Genomic DNA, 22034 nt, shown 5'->3' with positions numbered 1-22034 from the left:
ATCACGAGACAAGATGACAAGCATTGTCGCACTGGCCGCGCCAATATAGCGCTCCCAATCAGCCCGCGACAGGTGACAGCGATCCTGGTGACAAGGTGGCGTGGCTGGACGACACTGGTGCGTGACACAGATGACTGATGAATATCTGCTGTTAGAGTTGATCTGGAAATTCTTCTGTATTTTGTTCATAATATTTAAAGTTAAGATGTCCATTTAAAGGGGACTTCAAAGGAGTGATTTTTTATGGTAATTTTTTTATGGTATGTAAATGTCAGGAGCTATACACAGTAATAACAGATAGTAATAACATGTAACTCCTTTATCACTAATAATACACATAATAAAAATGAAATAAGGTAGATTTTTGGGGGGGGGGGGGGGGGGCGATACAAGAATGGGTCCATAGTTGGCAGTCTGTTTACATAGTCATAAAGCAGTACGCACCGAACAGCTCAGCGTCCTCTTTGGGTCCCCAAATTAGTCACAGATTTTTCTAAATCAAGAGGTTGAAAAAGCGAGGCCACATTTTTTCTCATATAAATTACTATTTGGAAAGAATTTATGCATCTGTATTTTTTATTTATTTTAGGTGCCTTACTATCTCAAATTAGATTATAGTTTAGCTATTTTCCTTGACAACGTAGCAAAAAAAGTGATTGTATTTAAAAATGTTGGTTTCTAAATTGCCATTTTTGGAACGACCTTGTCATTTGAGCTGTTATCTGAGCACTTCCCCTACATACCGCGAGATGGCACAAAGGTAATGAACCTCGTGCAGCACTTTGTACGTACGTTCCATATAATCTTAGATCTATGATCAAAACAGAATCGCTATCACTAACGTAGTATTACATTTATTTTGTTTGACAGTCACAGATTAGCTTCAGATCTGGCCTGCTGATCTGCTGAGACACCACCCGTCCCAATGCAGTCATGCAGTATGCATCCAGGGAGGAGTTTGCAGCCACCACTACCCTGAGCGGATAGGGAGGGGAAGTTAGAAAAAAAGGTCGCCAACTGCCCATTCTCCCTGCTCAAACTTGCTCTGTTTCTTGGATTAATTGAAGTCACCAGAAAATCGTTTCATTGAAATTCCAAGGGACCTGTCAGTGGCACTGTTAACAGCGCGCTCAGGTAGGATTTATGTTTTTAACTTTGAAAAGTTTCCACCGTTCTTGCAAGTCCTTGACGTCACCAGAGATTCGGCGTGGAAACGAAATAAAAAGTTAGTGACGCTGATTTGTTTATCAGTGGTATTTGTTGCAGTCGAAAATTAATCGTGTGGATAGATCTTTAATTCCTAAATAGTTTCCACTTCTACGCAGCGGCGTGCAGTTCTCATGGATGGCTAGTGGAAGCTAACTGCGCCTTTCCTCTTCGTTCTCTTCTCATACGTAGCAGGACGGCCGTACTCGTACGCTGAAAAGACCACCGAGTTATGACGTGTGCAGACTTATATAGAGAAAGCGAAGACGTATTCAATTGTAGTAGTCGTGGGATGACGAGTGTGTCTTCTCATGTGTGTGTGTGTTGTGGGAATTCATGTTGTTGTGAACATTTCCGTATTTCCACGTCGTTTTCTCTCCTTTTGAGACCTTGTGTTGGGGTGTTTGGAGAACCGGGAGTAAATGACCAGCTAGCATTATTTCATTTGGGTTGAAATAAACTGAGCCTAGGGCGCGTTGTGCTTTAGACAGGACAAAGCTTATAGCCTCTGGGTGTCAATTCTAGCACGGCTATGTTGAGAGGGTGTGACAACTGTGGAGGAATTTGCGTTCATAAATCTCTACTTTGATTCATTGTCATTGGGGCTAATAGGCAGGTTTGTCAAAACCTTGTATGGGCATGTTGCATGAACACACTTTGGTGTTCTCTTCATTATTTATTTACTGTATCAATATCATAATTCCACTTATCACAGTAATAAATAACATCAGCATTGAGGTGGTTATTTCTCAAAAAGAATTTAGGCTGCAGCTCACCCAGTTTGCTCTGATCTGTTTGCAGACAGGCTTCTGTAAACTGAAGAGCGTTTTATCGATGAACAAGCATCTAGTTTGATTCCTCATTTACATCGTCTTTTGAATTAGAATCTTTTACCACCATTTTAAATCTCAAACTAAAACACTTCACCGCTTTCATTCGTGGCCTAAAATAACCACGTCAATAACATGCACATTATGTGACTTGTTGGCACGAGTAGTGTTGGCTGTTTTGCAGGGTAGTGGATAGGAAGAACCCAGCTTGGATAGTCAGTCTGTGGTAAGACTGACTTTTTTTTACATGCACAATTTGAGAGGATTACTGATGTGTGATCTACCTTTTTCACACTTTTTTTTGGGTGAAATTCCAGTTTTTATCTAGTAAGCATAACAATCTTTTTCCAAACCATGTCTGCCTACGTGTACTGTACAGTGGCTTGGTGGAGGTTCCTCAAAGTAGAGGGGCTTGTTGCAACTTGCTTCTTGCAAGTATGGAACAAGCAGAGTGGTAAAAGGGATCATTTTACATCTCTTTGCAATTTGTCTGTGTGGGCATTTACTTTAAACTATTGGCTTTTTGAAGACGATGTAGTTTACAAGTACAGTAAAATCTTAATTTGGGGAATTGGTGAACGAAAGGGTTAGTCCAGTAGAGTGGATTGTCGGTAACATTGAAATTGAAGTGTTTTTTTTTTTTTTCCCGTAACCCAAGAATACCCAGTACAGAACAAAATGATTGTTTTTCCAAACTTACCTTGTTTTTGCTGAGGGTCGTGGATCTGGTCTCATTCATGAGCCACAATGTTAATGCTTCCTTTTTTTCACCTCCATTATGATTAGATGCCATGTGTAAGGGCTATACAAAAAACAACTGTACACTGTCTAAAAAATAGCATACTCAAGAAACGTGTGCATGACTAGCATCTGAGTAAAAAAATAGGCGTAGTACCGTTTTATAAAAAAGTTGTAATAATAATAATCAGAGTTCTTAAAATATATTTACAGTATTGTACCTTGTTATACATTTTTTATAATAAAAGAGTTCTAAAAAACACATTTACAGTATGTACACTTGTACTTTGTTATAAAAAAGTTGTTATAATAATACATTATGTATACTTTAGCTACACACACACACACACACACACACACACACACGTATTATATTTATGTTTATATTATTTATACATTATTTTCTGTCGTTTATACTACGTATTAATATAGTACATATTTGAAGCTATTATTTAATGTTCTAACGATAACATAATGCACTTATATGGTTTAATATACACTTATTGATACACAAAAAATTTATGTATGTTAAAAATGAGAGGCTCACACTACTTCGCGGATTTTCACATCGCGGGTGGTCTTGAAACCAATTATCTGCGATAAACGAGGGATTGCTGTATAGGATTTTTTAAAATAACAAACTCTAAAGAACGTTAGCTTTTATTTGATCAAGCACATAACATAAATAAAATGTTCTCTTTTAGAATTAAAGTACAAGATGCCTACCTTTAAATAAAATACTTCTGGCAAAAATACATTGAATTACATTTATACAAATGTGCAAACTTTGTATTGTTTTAAAGTCAACTTTAAAGCGTTTTAGCCTTACCAATAAGTGGATAATGCCAGCTTTTTCCACTGTATGTAGGAATGCTTGGTCTTTAGTGATATCCATACTTCAGTGATTGCGGTCTATCATGCCCCTTTCATGGTTAACTGCTTTTTAGCTCGAGTTTTTGGCTGACACGGTCTAGTTCCTGTCGTAATGCTTGGCATTTCTCCCACTCGACTGGATGATATCAGTTCCATAGTCACTTTCAAAACATGCAAGTGTATTAAAGGTATCTGAATTAATAGATTGCTCAACAATAAATTGATTACTAATCGTCTCATATTTTATCAATCAAGTCATGCCCGATGACTCCTGGGATAGGCTTCAGCACGCCTGCGACGCCCATGGGGACAAGCGGTACAGAAGATGGATGGATGGGTAGTTTAGTGCCATTTTTTAACCAAGATTCACCTAATATTCTGATATCAGGCCCTTCAAAGTTATAATTCTTGGATTTCTCTAGCTCTTCATAAAAGCAGACCTTTTTGTTTAGTTTTTTTTTATCACAAAATAGTACAAAATAAACAAAACAATAATAAATTAATAAAGAGTAAATGAGGAATTGTTTTTAACACACTTTGGCACAAATGAAATCTTATGCGATCATTCAATTAATCAATGGAGTAGTTGATAGAATATTAAATTTTAAAAATATTCAATTGTGACTAGTCTCAAATATTAATTATTTGCCCAGTCACTTGTTAATACTACCTGATGAGCAGACTTAAATCCACACATCAGGAGTCCTGTACCACGAACAATGTATCTGTTTGCAGCAAAGAGATGAGGCCAAGATAACCTCTTGTAAAAAAAGAATGTTCTGCACGCTCTCTTGTCCATGCACTCTGCATGCTAAGACAAGTGGTAGTTGATCAATAACCTCTTGTAAAAAATATTGTTGTGCACGCTCTCTTGTGCATGCACTGCTGCATGCATGATATCATTCTGTAGCTGCTGTTTTAATGACATTCACAACAAACCAGCATGGCTTGAAACAGAAATTCTAAATGATCTTTCTCGCATACGACGAAGCTTCCTTGTGCAAAGTACAGAGTAGTCATTGTTTTTTTTTTTTATTCAGTTGAGGCTTGCCGAAATTGAAGACTGCTTTTATTTATTGCTATTGTTCATCTGCTACCAGGCTCTGCCTATTCCTGTAAAGCTCAGCTTTTCTACCTTATCCAAAATAAAGAACAAAAGCTGTCTTTGGGTGTGTGGAATCCCCCATAGAATAACGACAGAAAGATTGTTATTGATGTTTTGAGATTATTCTGAACATTGTCGTGGACAATTTTCAGATGCGTAAAGGAAGTGACATGCATATATCTTTTGTCCTGTCAGCAGACTTTGCTGCCAAAGCCATCAGCCATGAAAAGCAAAACAAGTCTAGTGTTGTTGTGACTTTTGGCTTGTCACGTTAGGGTTAACCTCTTCTATGTATATTCAAGTGTGTATCTCACTTGTGTCCCCTTTAAATGTCAGACAAAAATGTCACTTTTAACCATACAGTTGCATTGTTGTTAGACAAGAAATATGCCTGAGCACAAATAACCAACTCAAAATACATGTCTTCACATTGAGGTCATTGTGGTCCTGGTGGTAATTTCACATCAAGTTGCTATGAAACTTGTCGTACATTCAACTTCCTACCTCTTTGAGTGTGCATAAAATACATTAGTATTCTGCCTGGGAGAGATAAAGAATGTAACCTATAGACAAAAGATTAATTGTTGTAGTTGTGCGACTGATATCAAGTATTTGTGATGCCTCAAAGACAGTCTGCCGAGTTCTTATAATCGTGTATAAGCTCAGTGGCCTAGTGGTAGAGTGTCTGCCCTGAGACTGGAAGGTTGTGGGTTCAAACCCCGGCCGGGTCATACCAAAGACTATAAAAAATGGGACCCATTGCTTCCCTGCTTGGCACTCAGCATTAAGGGTTGGAATTGGGGGGTTAGATCACCAACTGATTCCCGAGCGCGGCACCGCTGCTGCTCACTGCTCCCCTCTCCCGCAGGGGATGGATTAAAATCACACGGGGATGGGTTAAATGCAGAGGACAAATTTCACCACACCCAGATGTGTGTGTGACGATCATTGGGACTTTAACTTAACTTTAACTTTAGTATTAAGGTAAAATATTAAATAAAAAATGAGCTGAATATTCCAGCAGGCAAATTTGAGTGTCCCTCTTTCAAAGTCGGTAAAGTAGGCAGTCCTGAGCCACCAGATAAACAAATTCAGCCTAAAGAGAGGGAGGGAGTAACTTTAGGCTCCTGTCAATGTGTAGTGTCATGGTCCACATTCACACCAGTTAAGGAGAATAGCTTTTCATTCCAGCGTGCTGCACAGATTGGCTTGTAGTGTTTTCACTCGGCCATATTTGGTCTGGACGTGCTGCCACCCCTTACGCACAAGAAATTATTTCTTAAGACATGAGCAAATTCCTGAGCTTGCGTTAGATGCATAATGAACTCAGAAAAGTATCAATAGTTAGTTGTTATGAAAGATGTTGATTTTTGAAAAATGTTTTACTTGTGTTTTGTTTGCTCTACTCTTCAGTGTAGAGCTGATATTATCCAAAGGAAATTTTGTACTAGAAGCCCCATGGCTATTCACATAATCGCTGAAAATAAAAGAAAAAATTCTATCAATTGGGGGACAAGCATTTGACGTTTCCTGGGTTGACTAAAGGAAAAAGTGACAATCAATTGAGTGTTAATTTATGTAGATTTTTTTTTTTAATGAGATAAACTGAATGTTCTGAACTGTGGTATTGTGGTATTGAGCAGATTATTGCTGACAGGAATAATTGTGCCATAGAGGAGTTCTTTATGGCTGTTGCTCAACTTTCCATTACTGACATCATCTTGTTCTTCAGACCACAAATGAGTTGAGTCTGAATCAACAGCACCTCTGCTGGTTGCAATTGTGTACTCCGTCTTGTCAGTTTCTTCCAGACGTGATCTTAACAATCGATTGATATTTTTTTAACTGCAGAATTAATCATGAGCAACCAATGCACTAAAGATGAAAAAAACAATACACAAGGTGCATTAAGAAATTGAATGGATTGAGTTTTTTTTTTTTAATTGTAACTTTTTATGCTCATGCACTTGTATGTTTGCAGATCAAACGTATCTCCATTTTGTAAAGCATGACCAGTTACAGTGTATTATTCAACCCCGCTTCAAGGAACATCTTTGTTGACTAGTATGTCTAATTTTAGTAGACTGTTATTCAAGGTGATATTATAGCTCGTAGTTACACAACGGTATAGACTTAGGAATGTACTTGTTTAAAAAGGACTAGAGACATCTAAACACGAGATTGTAATTTAGAGTTCAGCTGCCACTGTCATTAAAGACATGGGAGAGCCAATTGGTGGTATGTCTGTGAACTACATACAAATTGTAATTACCGTATTTTCCGGACTATAAGGCACACCGGACTATAAAGCGCACCTTCAATGAATGGCCCATTTTAAAACTTTCTCCTGATATAAGGTGCACCGGACTATAAGGCGCACCATTAATGCATCATGTCAGATTTTTAATCCAAATCAAATCATTCTCCATTTTATCTTTTTTATTTCAACTTCAGACACAACAAATTACTTTATAATCACAAAATAATGATCCATAGTCTTTTTGATTCATGATTCATAGTCTTCAGCGGGCCACTCATGATTGATTTCATGACACAATGCTTCGGGCTAGTTTAAATTTAGGAATTTGGTCCATACATAAGGCGCACCGGACTATAAGGCGCACTGTCGGCTTTTGAGAACATTTTAAGTTTTTAGGTGCGCCTTATAGTCCGGAAAATACGGTATGTCTGCTTGTAGCCTCATTTAATCAGCAATGTGATGGCAAGTGGCTGCCATTTTGTGTAATTATCTAAAAAACTTTAAATTATACTTTTATTTGAAACTGCCCTGGCCCAAAGGGTAACACCTTAAATCTCTGACTCTTTTTATTGGGTCTTGGATTGATGTTAATTTTCCTTAGAACCCCCTCAAATGCTGCTTTTGTATTTGTCCCTTCTCTTTACTTTTGATTGCTCCTTTGTTTTATGATCTACAGCAGTGGTCCCCAACCTTTTTTGCGCCACGGACCAGTTACATGTCAGAAATATTTCCGCGGACCGGCATTTATATAAATAAATAATACATTTATATAAATAAATAAATAATACATTTATAATAAATATATAAATACGATGAAATAAAATGATACGACTGACATAAAAACAAGTACAAATGACAAAAATAAAACTCACCATTACGTTGAATTAGTGGGAGCACTGAGTTTGTTTCTCAGAAACGAGCCGGTCCCATCTAGACGTAATCGGAGACAATGACACCCGAAGTGATTAAGGTTTGTCTTTTATTGCAGGATGCTTGTTCTCCATGTGTTGAAGCAGTTTTGAATGCTTCATTGCCTGGTTAGTTAGCCTGTCGCCACATATTAGCTTTGCGGGCTCGACTGGGGAAACATGTCACGTAACCGGGACGAGTGTCTTGACCTGAATTAATTGATCGTCGATAATTTTTTTTTTTTTCTGTGCGGCTTGGCGGCCCGGTACCAAGTGACCCACGGACCGGTACCGGTCCGCGGCCCGGTGGTTGGGGACCACTGATCTACAGTAACTGTGGGTATTGCTGCTGTGACAATCTAATTTCCTTCACTGGATGAATAAAGTAGCCATCTTGCTGGTTACCTAGCAATCTATGATCACTTCAAAAGGCTTTAAAATTCTCCACAACAAATACATTAAATAAGGAAAAAAATAGATAATTAAGGGCCCACACTGCTCTTTTCACTAATAATGTTCCATTTGCGCTATTACAATTGAGTTTTTTTGTGCCGTTTGAAACATCACTGCTCAAAATCTTGGCCCATATGAGCTTATTTGCGTGTATAATTTTAAGTGAAACTCGTCAGCCAAGCAGAGCAGGGATTCCCTAAGTAATAGGAAACAAAAGGTTTCAAGAGGTATGTTTAACACTAATTAAGTTAAACTGTTTACTCTAATTTGAAGGCATTTCCCCCCAGTCTAATCGTATTCAGAGACTAGTTTCAATTTTCTTTTACAATCTGTGCTCCTAAACACAGTCCATTAGGCTAAATTATTTCAAAGTCAAAGTCAGCTTTATTGTCAATTTCTTCACATGCCAAGACACAAAGAAATTTAGGTCCCTATTTACAAATCTGATATGTAGGCAACAATATATTTACTGTTTGTATGTGAAATAGGAACACCTGTATAGTACCTGTATGTACACATACGTACTGCATGCTGTAAACTATTATACTTGTGGATTATATATCTCTGAGTTGAAAAATGTATACAATGTTAGCTCGCTTTAAACATTCCTGTATTCTGCAGGGAGTGGTTGTAGTTAGTCAGACATTAGGCTTCATAAAGGCTATCTCCTCTACTGCAGTCTGTTATGATTCTGGTCTTCAGAGGAATGCAAAGTTTGAATTCCTCTGGAGGTCCGGAGGCAGCAGAGCCACCATTGCACATTAATGAACATGATTTTTTTTGCCGGACATCTCTAATTTCTTTCTGTTATCCAATACAGGAGACATGAAAAGATGACACTAAATTGAAGACACAATATTCAGCAAATACTAAGTATAATAAAACGGGTAATTGGAAACATGAACATTTATGTGCCTTTTTTTTATTAATGAAATTCAAACTTTTCACTCCACCAAAACATATTCCTTCATTTCTTTCTTTTTATAGCGTGATTCTGGCCTTCTGTTTACTCAGTGGTCGTGAACTGTCATTATATTCCAGTGCACTGGATATTTAGCTTCATCCACATTGTCCAAAAATAAATCAAAACAAAATTCCCCTACCATGAATTCCCTCACCTCTTTTTAGATGCGACACTTCACAGTGGAGAATTTGTAAGAAAATAAAAGTCAAACTCTGTTTTATGTGTGACAAACGAGGTTCCTGTTAAAAGAGCAACATCTCAGAAGGGTAAACACAGCTGCATAAAAAAAAATCAACAATGAGAGCAGTTTGGTTTTGGCGCGTTCAATAATGACTTCTCATAGTTAGTGCCACTTTAACATTGACAGCATTTTTATTATTTCATTTAATGAAATACTTGTATTTACAATGCACATTTGTTTAAAAAAAATCCCTTAAGTGGCAGCTGCTGGTAAGGCATTTGTAATTTTCAAACATTATGCCTATTTTGATATGACTAGACAAAAAAAACATAGTGTGCTCACTTTGAAATAGATGCTAAGGTAGTTTACTACCAAATTTTATTGACTATTGTACCTTCAACATAGATGTGCATAGAGCTAGATGATACAGCCTTAAAAAAACAATTCAGATTTACGATTTTAATTGATGTTTTTTCCTTCTGTAAAATGCAAATGCAAATTCAAAACTTGGTGATCGTGGCAAACCCTGTTAATGCATTGTAATAAAACATTTTAAATATTCAGCCATTTACCATCGCTAAATTAACAAAAAAATATTCCCTTTGGCATTTATATATAACAACCAAACTGCCACTCATTTCATTTTTTATTTTTTTTCATTTATTTCATTTATTTCAAACATGTGAAAAAAGAATAAGATTATTGTACACAATGAAAAGACATGACAAAATACATGCATATACATATATACACATACCGACATACCCACATACATACATATATATATATATACATATAAAAATATACATATACACATATATACATATACACATACACATGCCTACAAGCGTAGCAATAAAGATATAACCGCAAAAGAACCATAAGTCACATTCACATGTCTGAAAAGGAGTAGGAAGAAGTATAATTTATTTAATCCCACCCCCTTTTAATAATCCCTAAATACCCAGCCATAAATCATTTTGCCTCAGTTATCCCAACAAAATACTAAATTACTAAATTATCTCCCACCTGCTGCTCGCTTAACACTAAACATGTACCTACACACTATTAATACATACGTATATTTCACACACAGACACTTAACGTACATACACACCTCAAATACAACACAAAGATACCTGAATGGTAGAAATAAACAAAATAAAACAAAAAATAAAAAACAGCCTGAACAAAACAATGACAGACAAACAAAACCAACAAAGAAACGTAAATCAATAATTACTAAGCACCCCATGATACTCATACACCCTCATTTCTGTACCTTGTAAAAATAATTTCTTCTTTATATCTTTTTTTAAACTGATAGATGTTTGAACATTCCCTGAGCGTTTCCTCCAAAGTATTCCATAACTTAACTCCACATATGGAAATACAGAATGTTTTTTTTGTCGTGCGTGCCTTCCTTATCCTGTAATTAAATGTCCCCCTTAAATTATAACCCCCTTCCCTCCCAATGAAAAGATTCTGAATATTAGTTGGCAACAGATTATTTTTTGCTTTGTAAAGTATTTGTGCTGTCCGGAATTCCACTATATCTCTTAGTTTGATGAGTTTTGACTCTAAGAATAATGAATTTGTATGATCCCTGTATCCTGCCCCATGAATGATCCGTATTGCTTTTTTTTGTAAAATAATAAGTGGATATATTGTGCTTATGTAATTATTACCCCAGATTTCTACACAATACATGAAATATGGAAGAACTAGTGTATTATAAAGGATGCGAAGTGTTGTATGATCCAGAGCCTGTTTCGCTCTATTTAATACTGCGATGCACCTTGAGATTTTAGTTTGTACATGTTTAACTTGTGATTTCCAACTGATCTTATCATCTATTGTCACCCCTAAAAATTTAATCTCATTCACTCTTTCAATAATAACCCCATCCAGCTTTATCTCCAGTTTCAAATTACAACACACACACGTAAGGTAACAAACCAGTAGCTGCTTCCAAACAAAATTAACCTTTTTCCCTAAAAATATGAACAAAGTGCTTCAGGTACATGCCAAGTACGTTACTAGATTTAATAGACATTTTTGTTGGGAAGAAAAAGAAGCCTGTCTACCACATGAAGCTTTAGGCATGCCCTGGTACATGTTACAAGCTATGGGAAATTTATGTCATGCTGCTCCGGAGTACAAGTCGCATCAGCCATAAAATGCATAATAAAGAGGAAAATAACATATATAAGTCGCAGTTGTACTAGGTTCATCTTGTCTTTTCTTTTTCAATTACTTCACTGGTTCTTCTATATCAAACAATTTTCTTAGGTTCATTTACCTGACATGTTTCGGCGGGTTCTTCCGCCTTCACTCTGATGAAGGCGGAAGAACCCGCCGAAACATGTCAGGTAAATGAACCTAAGAAAATTGTTTGATATAGAAGAACCAGTGAAGTAATATATAAGTCGCACCGGAGTTTAAGTCGCATTTTGGGGGAAATGTATTTGACAAAATCCAACACCAAGACAGACATGAACCAGCAACAACAGGCTAAACGATACGGTATGCAAATGTGACATAAACACAAACGAGGAGCTGAGAATGGGCCTGACGTAACATTAACTGTTATCCAAATAACTATAACATAAATAACACCTTTATCAAACCATCTCCAAATCATTAAATCCATCGATCGAATTCTTCGTCCTTTGTGTAAACAACGCCAACGTGTGCGCCGTGCCGCTGACGTCGGACTCGTCGTCAGTTGCAGTTAAAATTATTCCACAGGCCCATATAACGATATATAAACTATATATCAAATAACTATTATATAAACAACAATATTTTCAAACCATCTGTGTCACTTCAAATCATTAAATCCGTCGATCGAATTCTTCGTCCTTTATGTAAACAACGCCGTGTGTGCGCCGCGTCGCTGACGTCGGACTCGTCGTCAGTTGCAGTTCAAATTATTCCTCACGCCCATATAACGATATATAAACTATATATCAAATAGCTATAATACAAACAACAATTTTATCAAACCACCTGTGTCACTCCAAATCATTAAATCCATCGATCGAATTCTTCGTCCTTTATGTAAACAACGCCACGTGTGCGCCGCGCCGCTGACATCGTCAGTTGCAGTTCAAATTAGCGAGTAATCCCTCGCTACATCGCGGTTCGTTTTTCGCGGTTTCACTACATCGCGGATTTTTGAATTGTTAAAATATGTGAATAATTTCACATGTCACTCCTGAGTATAAGTCACAACCCCATCCAAACTATGAAAAGAAAACGCGATTTATACTCCGAAAAATAAGGTAGTTGGATAAGAAGCCATACATTATGATTTCACACTAATAAATTCTGGTGAAATTTGTCATACATTTGGATAGGCAGTAGTACTGATTGAGATTTCATTCATTTCGTGACTCAAAACACTAGCTCTGGTCATCTTTCTCCATTGAAGCAAACGTCAATGTAATTAATTACCATATTTTCCAGATTATAAATCGCAGTCTTTTTCATAGTTTGACCGGGGGCGCGACTCATATTCAGGAGCGACTTATGTGTGAAATTATTAACACATTATATCATTTCACATGTTATTTTCACACAAAACCCCAAGAGGGCGCTCTAGGCCTGTGGAATAATTGGAACCGCAACTGACGATGAGTCTGACGTAAGCGACATAGAAGAGGAAGCGCCGCGTCTTCTACTTCCGGGGTTAGCGGAGCTGTTTATAAGGGACACAGAAGATAACGATTTTGTTGGATTTAATGATTTGGAGTGTCATGAATTGTTTGTTAAACTTGTTAGCATGTTATTTATGCTATAGTTATTTGAATAGCTCTTACGTCAGGCATGTTCTTAGTTTCTTGTTTGTGTTTATGCAACGTTAGCATACCGTACCTTCAGCCTGTTGTTGCCTATTCTGTTTTTAAATTGCCTTTCAAGATGACATGTCTGTTCTTGGTGTTGGATTTTATCAAATAAATTTCCCCCAAGACTTATATATGTCTTTTTCTTCTTTACTTTACATTTTATGGCTGTGCGACTTAGACTCCGGCTCGACTAGGGAAAATAGGGTAATTCCAGTTCATTACAACGGCTCTGATGTAAACAGTATACGTTGTCAGTCGGCTACGGAATCTGTAAAGGGGCAAACATAGATGATGTTACAAATAAATCCATTTGACCCCCAAAAAACAGTTCATCAATCAAATCAGTCAATTGGAGAGCCATAGTATAGCATTGCTTTAGGATTTTGCTACAGTAGCACAAGGCTGCCTGGCTGTCTATATATCAACGTCATAGGCAGAGATAGACATGAAACAGAGATACTGTTTGTGTGATCTCATTGACACTATTCTGGAAAGCCATTCATCACATCTACTGCCCGTCTGTCAACACTAGCATACTTTGACCAAGATTAGTTGGCCCTTCACCTTCATTTCCTCAACAAGCAATTCCAGAATTGCATTCACTGACAATTCAATATTTAGTGTGACCCAACCTTCTGACAGATAAAAATTCTGGTCTCTGCAGATGACCCACTGTGCCTTGTCTCATGACGCCACTCCAATGTTGCCAAAAGTGATATCCAGAGGTACAGTCAAATTACTCTGGGAATATATTGAACTCTGGCCCATTCAGTTTGTGTGTGTGTCAGGCAAGGCAAACACAAATGGGAATTGGAATTTGAAAAGCTATCTCAAGATGGATGGTTATTGTTGTTTGTCAAATCATTTAGATTTGTCTTAATAACTGGTGGTGATTATATACACACATTGCATACATGAGCACGTCCTTGCACAGAAGCAACTCTACCAAGTCCTTTACTTGCTACTATACTGGGTCCAGGGAAGAATGCTGTGCTTGAGGAAGGTGCGGAGCATTTATGTGAAGCGAAACAAGCCTCACACCCATTTCCTAACAATAAAGTTGTGAAATGTACTAGAGTAGTAGTTCCAAACATTTGTCAACTTAGCGCCTGCATTTTCCTATTACTGCAAAGCTGTGACACAATTTTTTAGATAGGAGCAATAACTAAAATGTGTTGTTCTTAAAAAAAAAAAAAAAAGCGTTTGAAAATGTACTGAATGTCGCCTCTTAGTATTACCGTCTTGGCCCGGATATAAGACGATGTTTTTTGCATTGAAATAAGACTGAAAAAGTGGGGGTTGTCTTACATTCGGGGTCTAGATATTATACCCATTCACTTGTGCGCAGCGGTAAGTTAAAGGTTGCTGGTATCGACTGAGTATGTTGCTGTGATCGTGTGCGTCTTTGACACAAAGTGAGTATATACATTTCGTTGTTACTACTGTCTCCTGTTGTGCCGTTTGTCTGATCGCGGTTTGTTTCTTGTGTGCGCCGTTTGATTGATATCTTCGGCGCCCTCCTTTAAGTTTGCCTAGCATCGTACGAGTAGCCGTTACGCAGCGGCACGGTGACTAACGGTCGCCAGCAAATGTATTTTGTTGTCTCGATGACTTATGTTTGGTGTGTTGCCGAGAGTATTTCATTTATGGTTATTTAGTATAGCGGAACCATTACGCGCAGTTAGTTATGTAATGTGTGCCGTCTACTAGTGTTGTGTGACGTCAGAAGTTGAGCATTGACTTACATGCTGTATTTCTGTCTGTTGCAGAACCCCACTCACCCCACACACGCACACACACACACACACACGCACGCACGCACGCACGCACGCACGCACGCACGCACGCACGCACACACACACACACACACACACACACCACGCACACACACCACACACACCCTTCACACGCTTCATACAATAATCACACACACAAGAATCACGTTCTCACTCCCAAAGACTCACCCATGTCCACTACACACTCCTGCTCTCACATCCTTGCGACCAAACGTGTGCCTATACCCTTTTGCTAGTTTGCCTGTATGCCCCTATGAGCCACAGTGCCTGTTACCTTTTTGCCAATAATTCAGTAAAGCAATCAAAACTGAACCACGTCTTCCCTCCTGTGTTCTGACCGACACCCGCGGGCGAAAAGAGCAAAACCATCCGAGTTATGGCTCAGGCTCCCCAACAATAGCGGTAGCTGTTTGCATTATTTCATTGCAATGTTTTCCTTATTCAGATTTGTTTCAAGACTACAGTTACAGTTAGACTTCACTTTTATGGTTAATGCAGTTATTGCAATTTTGTTGTTTTATCACAGTATTTATTTACATTTCAAAAACCAGAAGCCATTCATTTACAAATGTGATTGCACTTTAGTTTACATATTTAAATGTTCAGATATTAAGATGTGATAGACAGTTTTTGCATGATTTGAATGAGGCAAAATAACATGCTTTTTCTCTCGAATATATTGTTGTAGTCATTTGTTTCAGATGTAATAATTTTCTGTATAAAAATCAAATTTGGTGTTCAGAAAGTCTTTTTTCAAACTTGAGTCTTGAAAAAGAGGGGGTCGTCTTATAATCAGGGTCGTCTTATATTCAGCCCAATACGGTCTTGTCTGTGACCCATTTTTGGGCCACAACCGACCAGTTGAGAATCACCGTGCGAGAGTGCTGTATGGCTTGCCCAGTGTGAGTGTATCATTAGAATATGTATAACAAACAATTCCACGATGCCTTTTAATGATAGCACCACAATTACAAAATAGCATTACAATAAACTTGAAAAGGTGCACTCTCACATCAAGCGATTTTGAACATAATTGACTGGCTACCATATTAGGTTATTTTTTCTAGAGTTTATACAAAGACCAAAGGTATTGTAGTAACTATTCCTCAGTTATCAATTCAGAGGAGCAGTTTTGAATGTAAAAAAAAATCTTCTGGCTGCAAAGATAAGTTATATCCTTCTGCTAATACTGATGGACAGTTCCGTCAGTTCAGGCGGTCCGAATGGATGTGAGTGGGTGAAATGTGTCTGAGTGATGCTGATAGAAAGAATTTGACTTGCAGTGTGACAAGTGACAAGAATGTTATCCCTCTGTAAGGGAAGGAAGCATGATCAGCAAAAAGACTTCTACAGATGCGATTTTAAAAGACAGCAGGTGGAGGGGTTGGCCAGCCACCAGAAAATCTAATTCAACAAAATTATGGCTTAAGCCTTGAATTAAAAAAAAAAAAAAACGCGTAAAGATTTCGTTTTTTTTTGTCTCAGGTAAACATTTATTTGGCTAGCATGGTCAAGAAGGAGGTTGCGCTAGCCATAGCAATGACGTTAACACATAGCATGACGGTAACACTCTGCTAGTGGTGAGACCAACTTTTCAAAGGCAATTTAAGAGGCAAAAATGACTGCACACTTTGATGCAAAAGCCCAGTTTTGTTGAACAAGTTATTGTTGCAAGTGTGAGTGATGTCATGCATGCTGTGATAATGACATCATGATCCTTATGCCCTCATCTGGTAAAAGGAGATTCCAAATTTCTTCTGTAAAAGCTTCAAATGTCATAAGCAGCAAGACTGAATGAAACTGCAACTACTATCTGCAAAGTAGTATGGTATGCTTTCTTTTGTTAATCCACAGTATATGTAAAACATATCCACCTTACTCCTGAGGTCTTTTGTTCAAATTTATTTCAGTGACCAGTGTGAGAATTTTCTTCATTAACACAGCGGTACAAACATTTGGTGAAGGTGTTATTCTGGCGTATTGACTGTGCATTCTTCCTCATTTGTCAGTAATGTAACTGGAGCAGACAATGTTGTTACTTTTTCATTCTGACTGTTGTCAAAAATTGTTTTGTGAATCTCAAGACTGCGTTGCCAATCGTTCTATCTTTATTTACTTATTGTGTTTACTTAAAAAAATAATAAACATGAATACTTAGAAGACTCAAAAAAATAATAAACATGAATACTTAGAAGACTCAAGCTACCATTTAAGTTTTTTCGCCAGCTCAAGATGTGTTTAAGACACAGCAGACAGGATACGCTGCTTCCAGCTGAATCATGGGGGGGTGTAGACTGCTGGAATGTCCTTTTATGGCATCGAAGCGCTCTTTAAAACAGGAAATGATGTAATGAGTAAGTGAGGAGGAGTATTTCTTGAGCTCCCTAACTGAACAGAGAGGCACTCAAAATATTACTTGTTTTATTGCAAATCAAGCACTGTCTTCTTTTACTTTTAGGGAGAAGAAAGACAGAATTCATCAACTGACAGTGCAGCCAGTACATTTTACAGGTACTGGCCTTGTTCACCAGCATCTCTTATAATCTAAATGTGTCATGTCAAATAAAAATAAGAGGACCTGAAATTTCCCAAATAAAATTTGTAATCCAAGAGGCAGAATGCGCTTACTGTATACTAAAAAAGATTTTCTCCGTAGCTACTGTACCATCCATCAAGGGTGAATATAAAAAGTGTAACCGGAAGTGATTCAGAGAAAGCAAGATGTTGAGGGTGTCAGGGCGTCTGTGTTGTGACATTCTGTCCATGTGAACTCTGATGGTAACCCATACCACAATGTTGTCTCTCCATGTTGTCCCTATGCTGCCACACACTGATGAAAACTTGCAACTTCCAGATTCTTATTAACTGAAACCTGCTTATTCGCTGTCTCCATTTAAATAGTTCTTCAGCACAATGTCAAGCCAACAAGCCAGAAAAGCCAATAATACTTGTTTTTCTAAATCAAATATGAAAGCTAAATAGTAATCGTACTGCAATGAAAAAAAAAAGGCGAGTGAGCGAGTAAATGTACCACTTGTAACAATTAAATGGTTAAGCATTCTGTGGAAGAAACTCGTGTTCTGGGTCCTAAGTCATCTGACAATAGTTCCTCATTTTAAACCCTCTCATCTTTTTTTTTTTTTTTTTAAAGTGACGGCATTCTTTTCACAGGAACATGTTTCCACAATAGCATAAATGATTCAAAATTAATATTAATTATTAATTGTATGCGTTATATATAACAAACAACTAATTGGCGTGGACAAGGTAATTTATAGTTTTCTGACAAATAAAACTACAGTTGAAATTAAAAAAAGTTTATGCTGATCTCATCTGTTAGTATTGCACTCATCTGACTGTCAAGGAATGAATTAGTCATATGATTTTACACTTAAGATAATTCTGCTATTCCAACTGTGAACATATATATTTAGTCTGTAGTGAGTTACACTACGTGTGTGTGCGTGTGTGTGCGTGTGTGCGTGTGTGCGTGTATTAGATAGATAGATAGATAGATAGATAGATAGATAGATAGATAGATAGATAGATAGATAGATAGATAGATAGATAGATAGATAGATAGATAGATGTTGATTCAAGGTTTTCAGAATGGTAAGTTGAATTTCTTTTAATTATTCTGCTGTATTTATTTGACCATCCCTGAATTTGTTCTCTTTTAGGTGTGAGTTGGGTAGACGTGCAGAGCAGACATCATGGTGGCCTTGTCATTAAAGATTGGTGTGGGCAATGTGGTCAAGACAATGCAGTTTGAGCCCTCCACCATGGTGTATGATGCCTGCCGCATCATCAGGGAGAGAGTTACAGAGGCACAACTTGGACAGCGTGAGTTTGCTTACTCTATGCGTACACGCGCGCACGCGCGCGCGCGCACACACACACACACGCACACACACACACACACACACAGATATCCACACATTAGGAGTGATTAAATACCTGTAGTACAATTTAGAATATGCAAGAATGTAATGACTGCAGTTCTTTGATCAGATGTTGGTGTTTTCCTTCATTTACAAGATCGCAATCAAGGGAAGCCACACCCAACAGCAGAGACAATTAAGCAGCCTCCAATGTTGGTGATCATTGTGTTGATAAACCCAAATTAGCTTCATTCATTTGTGTGTGTGTGTGTGTGTGTGTGTGTGTGTGTGTGTGTGTGTGTGTGTGTGTGTGTGTGTGTGTGTGTGTGTGTGTGTGTGTGTGTGTGTGTGTGTGTGTGTGTGTGTGTGTGTGTGTGTGTGTGTGTGTGTGTGTGTGTGTGTGTGTGTGTGTGTGTGTGTGTGTGTGTGTGTGTGTGTGTGTGTGTGTGTGTGTGTGTGTGTGTGTGTGTGTGTGTGTGTGTGTGTGTGTGTGTGTGTGTGTGTGTGTGTGTGTGTGTGTGTGTGTGTGTGTGTGTGTGGTGTGTGTGTGTGTGCGCGCGCGTGTGTGTGTGTGTGTGTATATATAGATATAGATACACAATGGACCCCTGAATACCCCTGTTTCAGCACCCCTGGATTCACCCATTTTGTTCAATATTTCTTAAATATTTTTAAGCTAACCATGTTTTTATCGTCAATTATTCAAGATTTTTCAGCAGTTAGGCGGGTATTTTCTTCCTTCTTATTTTTCTCGCACTATTTCTGTTTATCAACGTCTTCTTTTCTCCTCATTGGAGTTGGCTCATTTCCAACTCCAATGCCTAGCTGCTTGACAAAACTGCCTAGCTAGCTAGGCAAAACTAGGTGAACAACGTTTAGGTACTTGATGACAGACTTTGCAGGGCGGCAGTTGACAGTGTTGTCATGAACCACAATTAGTCTCTTGGTTCAAAGTTACATCAGCTGGTTTATACGCTGTACTATTTATTGTTATATAAAGTGCAGGGTTCACCACTGATCGACCATACCAGCTTGTTATTTTACACAGAGAAATACAAATATTGATATATCAGAATTCGCTTTATTGACCAAGTTTGTGCATGCCAAACAGGGAATTTGACTCCGGTTTATCTCAGCCTCTGTACAGCATTTAGTAAGTGACTGACAATCCATATTGATACACCCATATTTGCTTTCTTGAACTGTTGTGTCATCTTGTATGGAGCACATGTATGAATTATCCATCTTTCATGGAGGAAGCTCATCCACAGACCACTGACAGACATTTCGCGCAGGAAACACAAACAAAGAAACGCAGTTGAAGAAATTAATCCGCAATGTTGTTCTTTTTCACAGCCAATGACTATGGACTGTTTCTCTCTGATGAAGACCCCAAAAAAGGCATTTGGCTAGAGGCTGGAAAAGCCCTCGACTACTACATGTTGAGAAATGGGGTGAGTCACTCCTAAACCCTCCAGTTTCTGAAGGACCCGCTCTACTGCCTGAGCCACGGTCGGCACATTTATACTTGAATAATATTTTGTCTCTCAGGACACTCTGGAGTACAAGAAAAAGCAGAGGCCTCTGAAGATCCGTATGCTTGATGGCACCGTGAAGACCGTCATGGTGGATGATTCCAAAATTGTCAGCGATATGCTCATGACTATCTGTGCCAGAATAGGTCAAATATTTTGCACAATTCACTCTTGAGAACCGCTTTGAGTCCTGAAAAATCTTACGGAGCTGGAATTTGTCATTTTAGGCATTACAAACTATGACGAGTACTCACTGGTGCGAGACATTGGTGAAGAGAAGAAGGAGGAGAACACAGGCACGCTTAAAAAAGACAAAACACTGCTCCGAGATGACAAGAAGATGGAGAAGTTAAAGCAGAAGCTCCATACAGATGATGAATGTATGATGTTGATTTGCTTTCAACATCTAATTAATCTTGATGTTATGAATGAGTTTGACAACATATAATAATGTTAAATGTGATGCATACATGTATTTAATTTCCTAACATTTTAAACTGTTTGTATTGTGCTAATGTTGAAATGGGTAGGTTAGACTGAAGTTGTGTTCCACAGTAAACTGGTTGGACCATGGGCGAACTTTGAGAGAACAAGGTGTTGAGGAGACAGAAATGTTGTTGCTGAGGAGGAAGTTCTTCTATTCAGATCAGAATGTTGACTCCAGAGACCCCGTACAGCTCAACCTTCTCTATGTACAGGTACACAAATCACACGCTTTCCTTTAATCTCGACTGAAATGTTGCTATGCAAAAGATCTTGCTCACTATTTTAACAAATGTTGCAATCAATAGCTTGCTACTTGCTACTACTAGGTAGAGCCAAGGCTCAAAATCCCAATTCACCATTTGTGTTGACAGCAACGAATGGCTCCAAATGTACCCATTGCAGTTTTCCTAACAAAACATATAATCCAGCAGATAAAAAATCTAATTCGATGTTAAAGTGAAATGGCAAGCACTGTCTATAGCACTATCGTTACCATACGGTACCCCAAAGTCCCTTTCAGAGCCTGTAATCTACGTACGTAAAAATTTACTGAACCAGAGAATGAGGAATTAGACACGGAGCCACCAGTATATTCTTATCCTTCTTACTCTGGAAAAGATTTTCTTTTTTATACTTTAAAATTACTTACCTAAACTAGGATATTGTGCCGCATGGTGGCCAAAGGTGGAATTCAGGGCCATTTTTGCACTTATTGGTGTTCTTTATAAAAAAAAATCTTGTTTCCATGGACCAACTGCATCCTAAACTAAGCTAACTAGAGGGACGCTCTCACCTGGGCTGATGTGGCTAATGTCCTTGGTCGCCATGTGTGACAGAGTGAGTGGTTGGCTGCAAGACAATTTTGTTGATACTGCCTAAGAGGGACTATATTCATTGACTTTATTTATTATTTTAGCTGGCTAACATTTCCCATACATGTGCATACACCTCCGCCCACAACGGATGT

General features: G+C 38.1%; 1 protein-coding gene across 3 annotated transcripts in view; it reads left to right on the top strand.

Annotated features, from left to right (window-relative positions):
- Window positions 1–971: 971 nt before the first annotated feature.
- tln1 (talin 1) overlaps window positions 972–22034 on the top strand; it is an 84838-nt gene continuing 63775 nt past the window's right edge. For 2 of the 3 annotated variants that reach the window (XM_037265765.1, XM_037265763.1), the window contains exons 1-7: window positions 972–1134; window positions 17624–17676; window positions 18846–19008; window positions 20403–20500; window positions 20598–20727; window positions 20809–20961; window positions 21137–21279. In XM_037265765.1, coding sequence (XP_037121660.1) covers window positions 18879–19008; window positions 20403–20500; window positions 20598–20727; window positions 20809–20961; window positions 21137–21279 — 654 coding nt within the window. In that variant the 5' untranslated portion in view covers window positions 972–1134; window positions 17624–17676; window positions 18846–18878. The remainder of the gene's footprint in view (window positions 1135–17623; window positions 17677–18845; window positions 19009–20402; window positions 20501–20597; window positions 20728–20808; window positions 20962–21136; window positions 21280–22034) is intronic. The other variant, XM_037265764.1, reaches the window with a different exon arrangement.

This window comes from Syngnathus acus, chromosome 12 (genome assembly GCF_901709675.1).
Source record: "Syngnathus acus chromosome 12, fSynAcu1.2, whole genome shotgun sequence".
Lineage (NCBI taxonomy): Eukaryota > Metazoa > Chordata > Actinopteri > Syngnathiformes > Syngnathidae > Syngnathus > Syngnathus acus.
Note: the sequence above shows the minus strand (reverse complement) of the source record. Positions and strands in the feature narration are given on the sequence as shown.